Source organism: Salvia hispanica, chromosome 2, assembly GCF_023119035.1.
Source record: "Salvia hispanica cultivar TCC Black 2014 chromosome 2, UniMelb_Shisp_WGS_1.0, whole genome shotgun sequence".
NCBI lineage: Eukaryota > Viridiplantae > Streptophyta > Magnoliopsida > Lamiales > Lamiaceae > Salvia > Salvia hispanica.
Genome location: NC_062966.1, coordinates 28472446 through 28491976, shown reverse-complemented (window position 1 = coordinate 28491976; position 19531 = coordinate 28472446). Strand labels below are relative to the sequence as shown.

General features: G+C 38.2%; 2 protein-coding genes and 1 pseudogene across 2 annotated transcripts; all 3 read right to left on the bottom strand.

Annotated features, from left to right (window-relative positions):
• Positions 1–3970: 3970 nt before the first annotated feature.
• LOC125206705 lies at positions 3971–7258 on the bottom strand (annotated as a pseudogene).
• Positions 7259–11022: 3764 nt separating this feature from the next.
• Positions 11023–14011, bottom strand: LOC125204872 (benzyl alcohol O-benzoyltransferase-like). The gene is made up of 3 exons (XM_048103629.1): positions 13562–14011; positions 12044–12510; positions 11023–11547 (listed from the first exon to the last, which is right to left on the bottom strand). Exons 1-3 carry the CDS (start codon positions 14009–14011, stop codon positions 11115–11117), a joined length of 1350 nt encoding a protein of 449 aa, XP_047959586.1. The 3' UTR covers positions 11023–11114.
• Positions 14012–15137: 1126 nt separating this feature from the next.
• Positions 15138–18239, bottom strand: LOC125208288 (benzyl alcohol O-benzoyltransferase-like). Its single transcript, XM_048107868.1, has 3 exons — positions 17790–18239; positions 16389–16855; positions 15138–15785 (listed from the first exon to the last, which is right to left on the bottom strand). The coding sequence occupies exons 1-3, from the start codon at positions 18237–18239 to the stop codon at positions 15353–15355; spliced, it is 1350 nt and encodes a 449-aa protein (XP_047963825.1). The 3' UTR covers positions 15138–15352.
• Between the last annotated feature and the right edge of the window lie 1292 nt (positions 18240–19531).

The window sequence follows — 19531 nt, the reverse complement described above, 5'->3', positions numbered from 1 at the left end:
TGTAGTACTCAGCTCTGCACGTGTTTTCCCTATGTGCAGGTTGAGTGGTGACGAGCGGGCGGCGGTGTTGAGTAGGAAATAATAATATGATAATAATAGGAAATAATAATATGATCTGTTGGAACTTTAAGTGTCGTTGTGTCTCCATACATAGCTTCACTTCTCTCTTGGTCGCTTCCGCTATATTATGAAAACTTGTGATCTTTTGGTTGGGTTGAATTCTTTTATTTCGTGGGAATATTTTGGATATGGAACAGTTGAAATTATTTTGGAAACTTTGATAAGCATTTATTGTGATAGCCTTATATTGGATTTCATTGCTGAGGCATTATTCTTCTCCCATTTAATTGTTCATTAAATGCTTTGGTAAATTTCCTTTAAATGAAGCCCTAGCCTATGAACTTTGTTGCATTTAAGTCTTCCTAGATAGCGATCGCCATTATTTTTGTACCCTAGAATGGCGGGTCGTTACACAACAAGTCTAAGCTTATAAATAATGTAGAGATGGGAAACCCTAGCACAGACTACAGCACACAACTCTCTCCTAACCCTAACCCTAGCTGCCTAAAATCGGCGTCTCTCCCTCCCTCTTGGTCTCGATTTTCATGCCCTAGCACGTGGGAGATTAGGGTTTTGATTTTTGTTCGTATTCTATCCTAATTCATAGGATTAGATCAAGACAATCTCGTGTTTGTGTTGGTGTTCCCTAGATCTCATATCACTTTTATTTGATTCTTCGAGATCCGCCCACACAGATGAATAATCAAGATGTGGGAATAGTATGGAAGATTCGTGGTCAATAAATCAAGGATCTCCGGGTTGTCAACGTCAATCCTGTGATGGATCAAGAGGTAACAATCGAAGATAACGTGTTTATTTGATTTGTTCATCAATAGATTTAGTTTAATTGCATGAAATTGAAATAGAATGCATAATCACCTAAATAGATCCGTAAGGACTTGTTTGTTTTCCGTGTCTTCCACTGCGATAGCCCCAACAATTCATGTATTCAACTAAAAATAGAGTAAGAATAGAGCAATGAACAATCATCAACGAAAAGAACATATCATGCTTGCAATTGAAACGTCACTGCGAAATTTAAGCTAAAACTACCAGATCTACTCTAACTGACCAAGCGGAAATCACGTACGAGTAGAAACAAGCCATACTCATGCAGACTCAAAACAGCACAAATTAGATCTACCAACATAAACTCCGATCTAACATGAATTCATCGAAATCCAACATCATCAAACCCAGATCCATGAAATCAAACTCGAATCCAACCGATTCCAAAACCTAACAACTAACAATTGCTAAACGCATCCAACCAAACAAACTTAAACTCAACACAGCAAGATCCAAATAGAAAACCAACCGAAATATCCATGATTCTGATTCCAAAACATATTCAAAACAAGATCCGAAGTCAAGCTTCAGATTCAACAACAAACAACTACGGACTTCAACTAAACAAGTTCAAAGACACCAACAATATCTCAAAGCATTAAAGTTAAAACTAATACGGAAGGTAGAGATTGTTTCTTCGCTCCGTAGAGCGGTGGGACACAAGTATCACGAACTAAAAACACGCCACCAGCCTGAAATGAACTCCCTTCCAAGTGCGCAGAACTAGAAACTAAGAACTGAAGTGAAAATGAGCTCGGGAGACTTGAGCTAAGAAGGAGTTGCCTCATCCTTCAATCTCATCCTTTTGTATAGGGAGGCTTGAGGCTCTAATCCCCAGGGCACCTTCTCTCTGATTTGACGCTTGTTCCCTTAAAGAGGGATATTTGAAATCTACTCATTTTCTCCCACTTCTGCTCCTGTCGCCGTCTTCGTAATCCTCCTTGGTCGGTTTGGCGGCTTTTGGTACTTCACTTCAAATTCTGCTTAATTTTGCGTCTGCCCAGTCAATCTGCTCAATTTTCCTGAACCAGCAGATTTCTACGCACCTGAACTCAAAATTGCACATTAGATCCCTGAAAGTACAGAAATCCACCCAATAACCAATGCATGAAATGAGCCTTATCATTCTTCCAGTAAAACGCTCCATCCGACAAAAGGTACGCTCGACACCAGGATGTCCCGCTTGTGGTGTTCTGTGGTGTTTGAAAAGGAGGGCTTGTTTCGCCACTGATGTGTTGCCTACATATATGCGTCGATTGTATTAAATCAAGCGGTCGACAACCGACAGTTTGCTGTCCGCCTTGCCCTCCTCAATCGCCATCCGCAAGTCCAAGATTTTCAGAACAGATGTGAGACTGCTGTCAATTGGGATGTATCCATTGCCGCCTGTTCTACGGCCTCCGGCGTCGGATCCATGTCCCTCCGCGACAGAGCATTGACCACCTGATTTGACACTCCCGTCTTATATTCGATACGAAACGTGTATTCCATTAATTTCCGGGCCTTACAACTGCTGATCAGGTGTCTGAATAACCTGTTGGAGTAGTTCCTTTAAGCTCTTTTGGTCGTCGGATCCACTTTTGTACCGCCTCTACCATAGTGTAAAGCTCTATGTGATATGTCGACGTCACTCCTCGACAAGGACCTAAATTCTTGCTGAAAAAGGCTAACGGCTGATCGTCCTACAATAATACCGCCCCTAAGCCAAAATCGGAGGCGTCTGTCTCCAGATAAAATGGCTTACTAAAGTCCAGAAGTCGGAGTACCGGAGATGACGTCATAGCCTCCTTCAGCGCCGCTAAGCTATCTGCAGCTACTGGTGACCACTAGAAACCTCGCAATTGCTTAATAGTGGATGGGATCAATTGTATCACAGTCCGGCGGATAATCGGAGATCATTGGTACTTCCTCTATCTCTTGTGTGGCAGCTGTAACTCAGGTTCGTGTTGTATTCGTATCAAGAACTCGCACAATATCATTTTTGCAGCCAAATGGTCATTTTGATTCTGTTTATAGTAATGTTTTGGCCTAGTGGTTGAATGGTCATTGCTCCAGATCGAAGGTCTTGCGTTCGAGTCTGTCATTTTAAAACATCTGTTTATTTATCCATAAACAAGGATACCATATTTATGGACTTATTTATGACCCTATGCGGTCACTGGCGGATCCAATACCCCCAAAATATGGAAGTAGCCTAGTGGTAAAACCATCATTTCTCCACAACAACAAGTCGGGTTCGATCTGCCACGGTATGAGGTTCCATTTTATTCTACGATCCAGAAAAGAATCGACAAGTAAACTCAGATATAAGTTTAGAGCGATGAAGATATTGGAGAGGTATTGATCATGGCGTGAAGATGTTTCTCGAAGAGTTTCATGGATTCGAGAGGAAGGCAAACCGGAACCACGATACCATCCTTAAACCCTAAGGCCATCCGCGACGCTATCTCTTATCCGTCTCTTAACCGTCTCATCTCTTAACTATTCATGGGCCCCACTGTACTTTTCAGCTCATCTCTTAACTAAGAGACAGCACCTGCAACCCTCCATCTCTTAACCATCTCTTAACTATTCATTCAATTTCATTTTTTATTTTTAATTCCAACAAATTCAATTAATAAAAACACACTTCATTAAAATAAAATAAATATTACAACTTAAAAACCTAAAAAATAGAAAAAAAATACATAATTTAAAATCCAAAAAAATAAAAAAAGTACATAATTTAAAATCCTAAAAAATAAAAACTACTCCGCCGGCGAATCATCATCCCCCGAAGTCGGCGGTACAACTATACCAAGTAGAGCTCTCATATACTCAATTCCGGCCATATGGGCTGCAACTTGGCCAGGATTCATTTTTGAGAGGTCCGCCATCGTGGCGACTAGGTATATGGACATTAGGGTGTACGAGCCCGTGCCCATGCCGGAGCCCGAGCCCGAGCCCGCCTAGCTTGGTCCGCCGCGGCCCATCCCTCTCGCTCTCGCTCTCCCCCTGGCTCTAGCCGTCTTCGCCGCCTTGGTCCCTTGCGGCCGACGTCGTGCACCGGAAGAAGACCCCCCTACATCATCGGTTGGCGTGCCCTCACATGAGGTGTTGCCTTCGCCGCCATCACTAGACGAGTAGTGGCCACGCGCCGTGCGCTTCGTGCGTTTCGAGCCCGCGCCCGACTCGACACCGCCAGCCCACCTGTCAAGGTGGTGGACTTGCGACCAAACATCGACAAGCTTGAAATCTTTGCGACGTCGTCTTTGAAGACCCGCAACGCCGCTCTCAGAATGTCGGCTCCACTGGCTCCGCTCTGATAATTCGCCTCTTCTCCCCTGTATATCGCGCAAAATTTTTTGACATCTTTGTCGCTTCGCTCCCAATGACTGCGGAGCATCTTCACGTTGCGGGGAACGGTATTCGTCGGCCTTCGGGCGTTGTAAACTTCGGTGACTTTTAGCCAAAAACACTTGTGGGTTTGTTGATTCCCGACGACAGGATCGTACGAGACGCTGATCCAAGCGTCGTACAGAGCCAACGTCTCGGCTTGGCTGTATGCATGTCGGCTGCCGTCTCCACCAACCTCTGCAGCCGCTGCCTCCTCTTCCTCCTCTTCCTCCTCGGCATTGACGCCGAGACTGAGGTTGATCCTGCAGGAGCCGGAGCCTCCACCGATTGGCCAGTCGGGCAAACTGCGTTGCGGCGCCAAAAAATTCTCCGGAATTTGGGATAATTCCGGCGATTGCCCGTACCTCTGGGCGGGGGGAGGGACGATAGTATGCATCCTCATCAAAATGTGGTGTTTGGTACGCCGGCGGGGTGGTCGAACCTTGGGTGCTCGGCGACGAACCGGGAGTACCCAAACAGTTGTACATGCTCGCCCAATCGTCGAACGAGTTCAAGTCGAACCCGCCGGAGCGCCGCCTGCCGGAGCCGCCGCCGCTGGAGTTTCCATCGCCGGACATTTTTTCAACAATTTGAGAGTAGTGTTTGTGTGTAAAATGGAAGAGGAATGAGGAATGAGAGTTGTGTTTGTGTGTAAAATGGTGAATGGAGTATGAAGTATATTTATAGAAGAATAAAAAAAAAAATTGAAAATTCGACCGTTTGGTCCCCAACGGTCATTTGACCGTTTGAATTTTTTTTTTTAATTAAATTCGAATTTTTCGAATTTATAAAAAAAAAAATTATTACGTCATAATTACGACGCCCACTCGCGGGCCGGCAAGTGGGCGTCACGCAACGCTCCAGCGCGCGCCACATGGGCGCGCGCGTCGTTTCGCCAGCTCGAGGCCGGCCTCGCCGTGTTGCGTCGCGCGACGAGATGTCTCGTCTCGTCGAGACGAGACGAGCCTGGCAACGCTGACTCGATGCTGGCTCGTCTCGTCGAGACGAGACCGAGCCAAAATCGAGCCCGCGTTGCGGATGCTCTAAGTACCAAGCTGCTTGAGTAGTACCGCTCGTCCATTTAATTCCTTTATGCACCCCACCGTAGGCCGCCGTGCCCCACCCAACATCCATTCGATCTAATCCCAAGTGCGTTATATTCGACACAGAGTAAATGTTCCCAATTCTCAAACTCTGCGGATCTGGTATCACCATCAGATCCGCTGAGTTTGACAGCTCACCAGCAGTCTCTACTTCGTGTTTCATGTTCCTCACCAATTCCACCGTGTAGTGCAGCGGATTCTTTGACAGCTCACCGGCAGTCGTCACTGCCGCCAAAAATTTTAAAACGTTGCCGTAGTATCCCACCGGAAGCGGCGGCCTTATATTCTTCCGGTTATCCATGGTGGCTATGAATTTCATCTCTGCGTCGGGTTTTAGGGAGAGAGCGATTGTCTGGCAGCGCCACACGCAGCCTGCCACGATTTCGAATTTGGAGCAGCGCTGGAGGTGTGGCGGCAGGCTGCGCCGGAGGGCGGAGATTTCGGCAGAGGTGAAAAAGAAGGAGCGTTCCACCATCTGATCCGTCGGCGCGGGAGTTCTACCAGTTCCGGCACCGTATTCACGATGTGGGATGCTGGAAGTGAGAAGATGTCGGTCCCACACCGGTCGAATAGAAGGGAACGTTGCTCCGCGAGCAAGTTCGCCGACGGCGAAGAGAAATTTGGAAAGGCCGACGCCATCGCACATTGTGTGGTTGAAGTTGTTTGAAAAGATAAATCCCCCACATTTTAGTCTTGTAAACTGTTAAGTGTTTGTGTTATAGGAACAAGGAAGGGAGACATTGTTATCTTTCAACTATAATTGACCAAAATATTGTTATTTGGACTATTATTCCTCAATTGGATATAATATAGTACTAGAATTAACACAAAATTGGTAAATTAAGAGAGAATATATGAGAAGGGTAGATAAAGTAGTGCTAATAAATAGTGAGACCTATATTAATAATTGTGGTATAAGTCGTAAATAACTTGATGTATAAGGTAATAAATTGGGACAACTTTACATACATGGAAATGCCCATAATTTTATAGGACAGAAGAAAACGAAATGTGCACATTTTTATGTGACAAATGGGAAAGATTAACGATAAAATATAATCCCAAGGGAATTTTATCATTTTCGTCCAACAATTTTATCATTTTCCTCAACACACTTAGTAAAAATTTAATATGTCATCAATTTGAAATATGTATGTCATTTTTATGTGACAAATGGGAAAGACTAACGATAAAATATAATCCCGAGGGAATTTTATCATTTTCGTTCAAGAATTTTATCATTTTCCTCGACACACTTAGTAAAAATTTAATATGTCATCAATTTGAAATATATATGTCAAATCAACAATATATTAAAAACAGAAACTCGAAATATTTTATCATGAGAAAATTGAGAAAATATTGAAATTCACGGTTTTGCCAAAAATGATAAATATTGTACCTGAATGAACACAATTGGAATATCAACTATTATTCCAAGGTTGTTTGGCACATCAAGAACAAGGTCATCCGAGTTGGGGAAGGGTGGATAAAGCGCATCCACTCCGAAATGCTGCAGCGTCGCATCTGCTTCGGCCTCCACGAATACTATCCCCTGGCCGGTGCATTCCACCACGAGCTTCCGACCAGTGTCTTCCCTCAACCGCCCGGCCAACGGGTAGTAAAAAACCAAGGCTTTGGCAATAGCTTCACGAATAATCTTCACTGGATCTTTCCCTTTCATGGATGGATTATTTTTGTAGAAATATATTGTTTTAACATATCTTCGGAGGAAGATTTGGTCATCTATATCAGAGAGAGATTTGAATTCATGTGGTGTGGACTCTGCTGGACAAAGATGCTGGACAAAGAAGCTCAGTTGTTTTTCTGGTTACAGTAACACTCAATGTTAATCTTTTAGTTGACTCCATGCTTAGGAAACTAAACTCATAACATGTATATTTATAAGGTTTCATTATTGTTCTAGAAGACTAAATTATAAGCGATCTTTTTTTATCACACATATTTTAAATTGTGTTTATTCTTAGATTATAATTATGAATAAAAATAAAAACATATTTTTATCATTTTTTTCTTTCGTCTAAGTACTTAAATTGGGACGGAGGGATTACTTATGAGCATCCTAGAGTAAAAAAGTTAGGCAGAATGTTAGATTAGTGTGGTGGACATTACTTGTACAAGAAATAGGGAGGGTGGATCATTATTACTACCTCTGTTCCTGAAAATTTGATACATATTACCATTTCGGTCCGTCCCTGAAAATTTGATACACTTCATTTTTACCATTTTTGGTAGTGGACCCCATATTCCACTAACTCATTCCTACTCACATTTTATTATAAAACTAATACTTTAAAAGTAGGACCCACATCCCACCAACTTTTTTAACTCACTTTCCATTACATTTCTTAAAACCCGTGTCGAGTCAAAATGTAGCAAATTTTGGGGGACGGAGGTAGTATCTTTTATGATTTCTTTTAATACTTTTCTATATAGACCTCAATAAAATAAAATAAAAAAGACCCTTGTGGTTGAAGAAGGATATTGTGATTTTGAGTTGTGTGTTGAATGACATTTCATTTGTAGGAGATTTCTATTTTTATTTATCCAATTATATTTTCTTTTGCTTTTCACAAAGTGTTAGAAGAATATCCGTAATTTTTTTCACTTCATTCCTCTCCTTTTTACAATAATTTTATGTTCATTCATGTTTGAATCGTTCAACTGTAATGTCATTGTATTGCTTAGGTTTTTCCCAAATTTCTAACTTAGTGCACTAATTCTTCTATTCCTGAAAAATATATACGGTTCGATAAAATTTAGAGCAACATATAGAAATTTTTTTTGTTCATGGTCATGTGCAAACAGATGAAGTCATGTGTTAATCCACCTTGTTAGAGAGTGATATTTAACACTAAAATTATTAAATTGGCTTCTCTTACCTAACTAATTAATACTCTTATATGAGAGTTATAGGTTTGACAACAATGCTACAAATTAGAAATTATTAACCGGTAGTTAATTTGCATTTGAAATCTGAAGCAAATTTTATATAGCCGTTTATAGCCAATTCTATATTTTCTGATAACACACGATCCAATAAAAATTTACCTATATTATTTTACATATTTCGAGAAAATATACTCATTTTTGGCTTAAACAATCTCAACTCAAAGATTTTCATTTATTGTATTCAAGTTCAAATTAATATTTATTAAAAATTGAAAGATGGAGGAAGAGAAACAAAATATACTACAAGAAAAAAAAAAGTATGGGAAAAAAATTTACAGAAAAGAAAACATAAATGGCAATAGAGGGGGAGAAGAAGATAGATCTCCTTCCGTCCACAATAGTCTCATTTGTGGACGGCAATATTTTAATGAAAAGTTGTTAATATCAAAGAAATGAGGAGAAAAATTAGGTAAAGTAAAAGAGATAATGAGAAAAAAAAGTGTCAAAAAAGTACGAGAGAGATGAGAAAAGTGGGAATAGTATTAGAGAGAAATTTTTCATTTTTAAAAGTAAGATTATTTTTTTGTGGACATTCAAAAATGATAAAATTAGACTATTTTTTTTATTAATGGAGGGAGTACAAGGGAAGTGATCAATTGCTAACTCATCCCTTAGTTGCTAACTACAACTAATTTAAGACCATAAGATTTTAGAAATCTTGTGGTCTACAATTTGCCATGAGTAATTTCGTTTTTTATTTTTTAATACTAAAAGGATAATAGCAACTATCAAATTTAGGGTTTAGAAATACAATGTCAATACAGTGTATGAAATACATCAACACGAAGACATAATAATGTCAACACAATTTCATATTTACATTTTACAAGCATAATATTGACATATTATGTAAGGTGTATTGACATAAATCTGTTCGTCAAAAATACGAAAATTCAAAAAAAAAATTCAATTTTTTTTCGAATTTTGACGTCGGAATATATGCATGTAGTATATCGTTGGAATCCTTATAAAATTATCTTTAATTTGATATATGTTATATGAATTTAAAGTTTTGGGATTTCTTTTAAAAGTTAGTTATAACTAACTTGACATTAATACCCCTATTGATTTTTATTGGAATTAATCATGTAGCCTTATTGACGTTTTTTGTTGATCGTATTGACATTTTGTGGTTGATGACTAGGCCTCTAATTTGAATATCTAATGGCTGTTATTGAATTGTAGTTAGCAATTAAGCATTGAGTTAGTAATATAACACTCCCCGGAAGTACAATAAACTAATTAATCACATTAATAATAGGTTAATGAATTATTAGCCTAGTTTAAATAGTGGGCTCGTTTTGATTAGCCCATATTAATGAATATAATTATATAAACGTATTTTTTCTTTCTTTCCAAGTTAACTCCATTAATCGTGTTCTTACTCCGAACCGCAACCGTGAGAATTTACCCGAACTGAAACCGTCGACTTTTGAACCATGATTCGGTTCAGGTTCAAAATTATTCGAACCAAAACCGTATCAGAACCGCCGGTTCCGCGCGGTTTCGAACTGGAACCGCGAAAAATCATCGGAAAACAGTGAAATCAAGCCGGAACCGCAAAAAATCGACGGTTTGGAACCGTGAAAAACTGTAAAAAATAACCACCGGAAAACCGCCGGTTGGAAACCGAAACCGAAACCGAAACCGGCGGTTTTGGAACCGGAGCTGTAACCGCGAAACACCCTCGCGGTTCGGTTTCGGTTCAACAATTTCCAAAATCGAAACTGTTCCGAACCATAACCGTCGGTTCCTGAACCGTGGGCACCTCTAGATATTTGTAGAAGTGCCAATTATAGTGATTCGTTTTTAATTTACTATTGAAGCTATCCACAATTGTACAAGGCTAATGCAACAATATCAAGTAAGAGTATCCTATTCCACGATGACTAATGTGTCAACTTAACCACATTGAACCCATATCAACTACTATCTAGATGATTCAAAATAAGTTTTTTTTTTTTTATCTAATTATACTACTTCGACAGAGCAAATTAAAATGACGTAAAACTTGAACAATTAAATATGATACGAAAGGAAAGGAAAATGAATGCAGAATTATAGGATCCAATGCACGACAACAAGCTATTATCCAATTAACTCCCAAAAGATTTTAGCAACCCAAAGACCCCATACCGAATCTCAACTCTCCCAAGTTTTATGGATTAAAGAATGAATTTTTCTTATTCCAAGTTAATTATTTCATATTCCGATTAATTTAATTGATCCTAGCAACATTTAATAGGTAGCGAATCAAGTAAATGAAAATATAACACATTAGATAATTCGAACAACTACAAGAGCAAATAAGGTAGAACAAATTGGATAAATAACTCAAAATTAGCTAGGTATGTCAACTAAATTTCTGTTGACATTTTTTATATGCAAAGTTGACAAGTTAGCTAAGTTAGCAAAACTAGTTAAAAGTCTAATAGGACCCCAAAGTCATAATAGTAATGACATAGAACGATCGAATGGGGCAGCGAGAGGCTGTCCTTATTGAAGGTGGTGCCGGAACCTTAGTTCCTTGGCTAGGGTTAATTTTTTTTTAATACAAAGGGTAGAAGATGAGATAGACAAGGGATAGATATATATATACATTTGATTCGAAGAAGATTGAGAGAAGGAAATAGATTTATGAATTTGATTCTATTATGATCACTCAAAAAAAAAGTGTACTTGTAGAGCTATTTATGACTGTCCGGTTTGAACCAATAAAGAAAACCGATAAAAGTGCTTAGGGGCACTAACGTATCACAAAGATGAGGTTGTTGGAGCGGTAGTCGTCATAACGTGAATATGTTTCTCGAAGATTTTCATGGATTCGAGAGGTAGGCAAACCGGAACCACGAAACCATCTTTAAATCCTACGTACCAAGCTACTTGAATATTACCGGGCTGCCAATAAATTCCTTTAAACACCCCAGAGTACACCGCCGTGCCCCACCCAACATCCATTTGCTTTAAGCCCACGTGCGTTAAATTCGACACCATATAAGTGTTCACTGCTGTCAAATTAGGGCGATCTCGCCTCACCATTAGACCTGCCACTGATCTCAAGTAATCACCAGTCCCTGCTTCGCGCTTTGCCTTCTTCACCAACTCCACCGCGTAGCACAAAGGTTTCTTTAATAACTCACCTGCAGTCGTTACTGCTACCGGAAACGCTATAACGTTTCCATAGTACCTGATACATATTAATTAGGAATTAATAAGTCACAAGAAAGAATGATATAAATATTTTATATTCATTCTTGTGGAGGAGCAAACTATATCCCACATCAAAGTGTGGAAAAGAGTTGCAAACATATATATGGGCTACCAGTGGCGGACGCAAAAATGAATGTAAGTAGGGGCTAAATTTTCAAAATTTATCTTAAAAATAAATTTGTAGGTAATTTAGATTATTACTAGGGGCTTTTATATAATAATATGTATAAAATATGAATCAAATGTAGATTTTTTTAATAAAAAAAGAAGAAGCAAAGCCTCTATATATGTAGCTACACAAACTCCGTTAGTATGAGGCCATTTGGGAAGTACCCAAAAGCAAAACCGTGAATGTTTTGTCCAAAAAGGACAATTTTATACTAGTGTGGAGTTCGGATTTGCACCGCCGATCCCTACAATTCTATTTCTTATAAAAAATCAACACATAATAATTTGATGAAGTGAAGAATTACCCTATTGGAAGAGGTGGGTTTATTTGGTTCCGGTTATCCATTACCACGGAGAATCTAATCTCTTCATCGGGTTTAGGAGAGAGGGCGATTGTCTGGCAGCGCCACACGCAGCCTGCCACGATATCGAATTTGGAGCAGCGCTGGAGATGTGGTGGCAGGCTGCGGCGGAGGGCTGAGATTTGGGAAGAACTAAAATAAAAGGAGCGTTGCACCATCTGATCAAGCGGGGCATGGGTTCCACTACTTGCACCAGTTGAGGCATCATATTCACGATGTGCAAACGACACGCGTGGAGGCTCCATGGCGGTGAGGAGATGTCGGTCCCAAACTGGTCGAATAGAAGGGGCCGATGCTCCACGAGCAAGTTCACCCACGGCGGAGAGAAATTGGGAAATGCCGATACCGTCGCACATTGTGTGATTCATACAGTTTGAAAATATAAATCCCCCACATTTCATTCGCGTAACCTGTACAATGTGATTTTGAGCGGTATCAAAACACATCGTCTTATATTAGATCTAGATTAGGAAAAAATAAACTTCCTTTTTTAAACTCTTAAGATCTATCCAAATTTGAACAAGTTTTATTATTTTAAATGACAATTATCCTAAAAATTTATTACGATGACGTACGTAAGGATGAAATAAATTATATTAATACTCCATCCATCCCATAAAATATGTGCAGTTTTCATTTTCATCCGTCCCATAAAATATGGACATTTTCGGAGTGGATGCCCTTTTGCAATATTAGTAACTAATAATTTAAAGTGGAAACGCATTTTTTAAATATTTTTACCTCATTCCTAAAGTAGGTCTCACATTCCACGTAATCACTTCACTCAAATTATAAACCAATATTAAAAAGTGAAACTCATATACCACTAACTTTCCCAACACACTATTCTTTACATTTCTTGAAACTCGTGCCCACACTAAATGTGACACCTATTGTGGGACGGAGAGAGAGTAGAACAAACCATAAAAATGGATATTTTGGAGACGCCACAAATTTTAATGCAAATTTGATAAAGTATGAATTAAATTGAAAGGAAATGTAATTATAGTATTATTAGTTGAGAATGAGACCCATCTCATAATAGAAATAAAACTTACCAAATATAGAATTAATATAATTCTGTGTAACAATTCAAAATGAAAAAATTGAGATTAATTTTATCTAAAGGAAGTATGGTTTAAGTAGTACTCCCTCCGTTCCATTACGGCATTCCATTTTCTGCACTCGTTTTGGAAAAATGATATTAAATAGTTAAAGTGGAGAGAGAGTAAAGTAAGACGGAGAATAATATCGAGAAGAGACTTATCTACAATATTCTCTCTCTTAATTTACTTTTTCTCCACTTTAACTATTTATAATTATTTTTTCAAAATGAGAGTGCAAAATGAAATGTCTCTATTACTATGGAACGGAGAGAGTACTCTATTTGATGTGGCATATGAGAATCTGAAATATGTGGTACAGAAACATTCTCCCTATCAAAAAAGATAAACATCATACCTGAATGAACATAAGTGGAATATCATCCAATATTCCAAGGCTGCTTGGCACATCAGTAACAAGATCATCCGAGTTAGGGAAGGGTGGATAAAGGGCATCCACTCCTAAATGCTGCAGCATTGCATCCGCGTCGGCCTCCACGAACACTACCCCTTGGCCGGTGCATTCGACCAAGAGCTTCCGACCAGTGTGCTCCCTCAACCGCCCGGCCAACGGGTAGTAAAAGACCAAGGCTTTGGCAACAGCCTCACGAATAATTTTCACTGGATCTTTCCCTTCCATTGATGGATTCTTTTTGTAGAAATTTATTATTGTAACATATGTTCGGAGGAATGCTTGGTCATCTATATCAGAGAGATATTTGAATTCATGTGGTGTGGACTTTGCAGGACAAAGTAGCTCTGGTGATTTTTTGGTAACACTGAATGTTAAGATTTTGGTTGATGCCATTATTACATGCTTTAACAGAACTTCAATTTATACGGATATTTATAAGTGGGTATGGAATGCCGGAAAAACTATCAAGTTTGGTCAATTCCACAACTTTAAAAAATTGTCTAGTACTCCCTCCGTCTATGAATATGAGTCTCATTTCTATTCGGCACGGGTTTTAAGAAATGTTAAGAAAAGTGAGTGGAAGAAAGTTAGTGGAATAGGGGTCTCACTTGTATATATTAGTTTTAAATGATATGTGGGTGGAATGAGTTAGTAGAATGTGGGGTCTCTTTACCATTTATAGTAATTATGAACCGGGACTCCTATTCGTGGACGGACCAAAATGGAAAAACGGGACTCCTATTCGTGGACGGAGGGAGTATGTCATAAATTTCACAATTTGCCAAAAATATCTAATATATAATTGTTTTTTCTTTATTTATGAAATATTGCTAGTTCATATTTGTTGTTTTTTCTTATTCACTAGATTCTCATGGATAAGATTTCAATTTTTATTTTATATACTATAAGTAGGGCTCAACAAAACAAAGATAGCATATCATTGTGATGGATATGCCTTCCATGAGCAGTCATCTCTAATGGACAGGAAATAACTTCATCCTTCAGTTGGCACTTAGAAGTGGTCCTCATACATCATTATAATAGCTGGTTTGATTTCCAAGTTTTGTCAAGAGAATAATATTTAAAAACTCAAAATATAAAAATTTATACAATATGTTAATTTGCCATATTAAAATCCAACAAACTAAACAAGACCTAACTCAATAACAATTCTAGCAATTGAATAACTCAATTGTAATTTTCCATATTTGAGTTACTGTTACATTTTTAAAGATAGAGGATCTTTAATTTTCTGAATTTTGGGTGATCCTTTTTTAAAATGCCCAATATAGGGTTAGATTATGGGCTACATGCTTAATTAAAAAAGTATGGCCCATTGTTTAAAGTTTGTTATATTTGTAATGGGCCTCAATTTAAAATGCTAGTGAGAATGATGGGGATGAGCCCGACAAGCGAATTTTTACTTAATTATTATGTCTGGCTTTTATGTAAGAAGATAACAAAAAATAAGCAGAAAAAATCTCATTATCCTAATGTCTCACATTGGTAACAATATATGTAATGGGAGAACTATTGTATATTCATTGATTAATTGTGATAACATGACCCACCATCTTTATATAGGGTTAGAAAACGATATACAAGGTAATATGAAAATTACCAATTACATAGATTTATATTCCCTCTAATTAGTAACATTATTAATTATTTCCTTTCTAACAAACTCAGTATTCATATAAGTGTTTGGAGCTTGAGCTTGATGGGATGTCCATATCACAAAGAGAAAGCTGTTGGAGCGGTAGTCGTCATGACCTGAACATGTTTCTCAAAGACTTTCATGGATTCGAGAGGTAGGCAAACCGGAACCACGAAACCATCTTTAAATCCTAAGTACCATGCTACTTGAATATTACCGGGCTGCCAATAAACTCCTTTAAACACCGCAGCGTACGCCGCCGTGCCCCACCCAACATCCATTTGGTTTGAGCCCACGTGCGTTATATTCGACACTATATAAGTGTTCACAGCTGTCAAATTAGGGCGATCTCGCCTTACCATTAGACCCGCCACTGATTTCAGGTAATCACTATTTGCTGCTTCGCGCTTTGCCTTAGTCACCAACTCCACCGCGTAGTGCAGCGGATTCTTTGATAACTCACCTGCAGTCGTTACTGCTACCGGAAACGCTATAACGTTTCCATAGTACCTGATACATATTAATTTGGAATTAACAAGTCACGAGAAAGAATGATGTAAAATTTTATATTCATTCTTGTGGAGGAGCAAACCATATTTCACATCGGAGAATGAACAAGAATTGCAAGAATATATTTGAGCTACCCCAACTTCATTAGTATAAGTTCTTTTGGCAATACCCCAAGAGCAACACGGTGAGGCTTTTGCTAAAAATGGACAATATCATACTAATTTGGAGTTCAGGTGTGCACCACCGATGCTCCTACAATTCTTATCAAATCAACTCATAACAAATAATAAATATAACTCCCTCCGTCCCAACTAAGTTGAGTTGTGTTTCTTTTTGGGATATCTCAACAAAGTTGAGTCATTTCCGTTTTTGACAAAAAAATAAAACATCCAATCACTTTTACTACTTTCTTTCATCGTCAACTTTACTCTCTCTTTATCTCTACTACTTTTTTCTCGATTTTACATTCATTTAATCAATTCAACACAATTTCTTAATCTCGTGCCCAAAAACTTTGTACCAACTTAGTTGGGACGGAGAGAGTAGAAGACTAAACAATATATTCTAAATTCATGAATAAAATTTGATGAAGTGAAGAATTACCCTATTGGAAGAGGTGGGTTTATTTGGTTTCGGTTATCCGTTACACACGAGAATCTAATCTCTTCGTCGGGTTTAGGAGAGAGGGCAATCGTCTGGCAGCGCCACACGCAGCCTGCAACGATATCGAATTTGGAGCAGCGCTGGAGATGTGGTGGCAGGCTGTGGCGGAGGGCTGAGATTTGGGCAGGACTAAAATAGAAGGAGCGTTGCACCATCTGATCAAGCGGGGCATAGGTTCCACTACTTGTACCAGTTGCGACATCATATTCACGATGTGCGAATGACACGCGTGGAGGCTCCATGGCAGTGAGAAGATGTCGGTCCCAAACTGGTCGAATAGAAGGGGCGGATGCACCGCGAGCTAGTTCACCCACGGCAGAGAGAAATTGGGAAATGCCGATACCGTCGCCCATTGTGTGATTGAAACAATTTGAAAATATAAATCCCCCACATTTCATTCGCGTAACCTATACAATTTTGAGCAGTATTAAAATTCCTTATTTTAAAATCTTAATATTCATCAAAATTTGAACAAGTTTTATTATTTTAAATAACAATTATCCTAAAAAATTATTACGATGACGTACGAAAAGATGAAATAAATTAAACTAATACTCCAATAGTCTCATAAAAATACGTGCACTAATATTTCAAAGTGAGAAAGTATTTTTTTAAATAATTTTGCCTAAATCCTAAAGTATGTTCCTCTCGTCCCACGATAAGAGTCACATATAACTTTTACAATAAATAGCAAGTAGGTCCTGCATTCCACATACTCACTTGACTTACATTCTTTTATAAAACCAATGGTATAAAAAAGTGAACCTCATATTCTACTAACTTTTCCAACCTAATATTCTTTACATTTCTTAAAACTCTTGCCAACACCATATATGACACCTTTGTGGAACGAGAGAGTGGAACATCCCATAAAAATAGAGATTTTGGAGACGCCGCGAGTTTTAATAAAAATTTGATGAAGTATGAATTAGAATTAGATAGAAAGAAAATGTAATTAGAGTATTATTAGCTGAGAATGAGACTCATCTCATAAGATACTTAGTACTCCCTCCGTCCCATTCAAGATGATTACCTTTTTTTTTTTTTTTGTCCCAATCAAGATGACCACTTTCTAATTTTTAAAATAACTACATTTCTCCTCTCTCATCATTAAAATATTCAACTAATTTTTTTCTCTCTACTTTATTCCACCTAACAACACTTCCTAAAATTCCATGCCACTAAAAAATGTGGCCATCTTAAATGTGACGGAGGGAGTATCAGATATAGTATTGAGATAATTTTGTGGAATAAATCGAAATGTAAAATTGATGTGGCATATGAGATCTGAAATGTGTGGCATAGAAACCATTCTCCCTGTCAAAAAGATAAATATCATACCTGAATGAACATAAGTGGAATATCATCCAATATTCCAAGGTTGTTTGGCACATCAAGAACAAGATCATTCGAGTTGGGGAAGGGTGGATAAAGGGCATCCACTCCTAAATGCTGAAGCGTCGCATCCGCGTCAGCCTCAACGAACACTACCCCTTGGCCGGTGCATTCGACCACGAGCTTCCGACAAGTGCGTTCCCTCAACCGCCCGGCCAACGGGTAGTAAAAGACCAAGGCTTTGGAAATAGCCTTACGAATAATCTTAACTGGATCTTTCCCTTCCATGGATGGATTCTTTTTGTAGAAATTTATTCCTCTAACATATGTTCGGAGGAATGTCTGGTCATCTATATCAGAGAGATATTTGAATTCATGTGGTGTGGACTCTGCTGGATAAAGCAACTCAGGTGATTTTTTGGTAACACTAAATGTTAATGTATTGGTTGACGTCATTATTACATGCCTCGGAACAAAATTTTAACTAATACACATATTTATAAGTGGGGAAAAAATGCCAGAAAAACTATCTGGTCAATTCCGCAACTTTGAAAAATAAAGCAAATCTCAGTCCTTGGATCTTTGGATTGGATGGTTGTGACTTGTGATAAGCTACATTATTAGTCTAAGATGTACTCCCTCCGTCCCACTTAAAATGCAACATTTGAGAATCGGTACGAGATTTTATGTAGTGTTGTTTTGTGAGTTAATGAAGAGAGAGTAAAGTAAGAAAGATGAAAAAGTAGAGATAGAGTTGTTTCTATTTAAGGAAATGTTTCATTTTTAATGGGACAACCAAAAAAGGAAAACGTTGCATTTTTAATGGGACAGAGGGAGTACATTATTAGACTAAAATGATACATTATTTTACTAACATACTCCCTCCGTCCAGGCTAAGATGACACATTGCTTAGTCGGCACGAGATTTTAGGAGTTATTGGTTATATTGTTTAATTGGAGAGAGAGAAGGTGGGTGTATATATTAAAGTAGAGAGATGAAGAAAGATGGATATTTTAATAGGAGTGAGAAAAAAGTGGTTGAGTGTATTAATTGGAGAGAGAAAGTTACCAAAAAGGAAATGTGTCATCTTAGTTGGGACAAACTAAAAAGGAAAACGTGTCATCTTAAGCGGGACGGAGGGAGTAGTAGATTAGTAGTACGTTATTAGTTAAGTTACATTATTAGACTAATAATCTACATTATTACATGTCACGTGGCATTAATATAATCGTTAGATCACAAGATCTAATGAACTACAAGTGTTTTGATTTTGAACACTATTTAGCTTATGAATCTGAATACTTCCCTACTCGAGTACATCGTAACTTTCACAGTTTTCTTAACGGTCTCATAGCCAAAAAATCTAACGTCCTACGTGTCTTCATTTTTTATGTATAGTTCGACTTTGGACATATATTCCACAAGAGTACCAAATAGACTTACGAGGCAACAAAAATTGCTAATGGCATGCCATCACCAAAAAAAGAAAAATTGCTAATGACATACCATCATCAAAATGTGGAGTAAAACGTACTCCCTCCGTCTCAAGATAAGTGACTTGTATTCTTTTTTAGGGTGTCCCAATATAAGTGACATATTTCCATTTTTAGCAAAAAGTCAACTCTATTATTTTATTCTCCACCTACTTTATTCTCTCTTCTGTCCTCTACTTTTTCCTCTCTCATACTTTACTCTCTCCACTTTAACTTATTTAAATACTATTCCTTAAATCTCGTGTCCAAAAGAA

Excerpts from the sequence above, each read along its gene's own strand:
- LOC125204872 (XM_048103629.1), bottom strand. The coding sequence starts at position 14,011 with ATGGCATCAACCAAAATCTTAACATTCAGTGTTACCAAAAAATCACCA. Across the intron at positions 12,511-13,561 it reads TTCCACTTATGTTCATTCAG|GTTACGCGAATGAAATGTGG; the intron begins GTATGATGTTTA and ends CACATTGTACAG. Across the intron at positions 11,548-12,043 it reads AACCCACCTCTTCCAATAGG|GTACTATGGAAACGTTATAG; the intron begins GTAATTCTTCAC and ends AATATGTATCAG.
- LOC125208288 (XM_048107868.1), bottom strand. The coding sequence starts at position 18,239 with ATGACGTCAACCAATACATTAACATTTAGTGTTACCAAAAAATCACCT. Across the intron at positions 16,856-17,789 it reads TTCCACTTATGTTCATTCAG|GTTACGCGAATGAAATGTGG; the intron begins GTATGATATTTA and ends AAAATTGTATAG. Across the intron at positions 15,786-16,388 it reads AACCCACCTCTTCCAATAGG|GTACTATGGAAACGTTATAG; the intron begins GTAATTCTTCAC and ends AATATGTATCAG.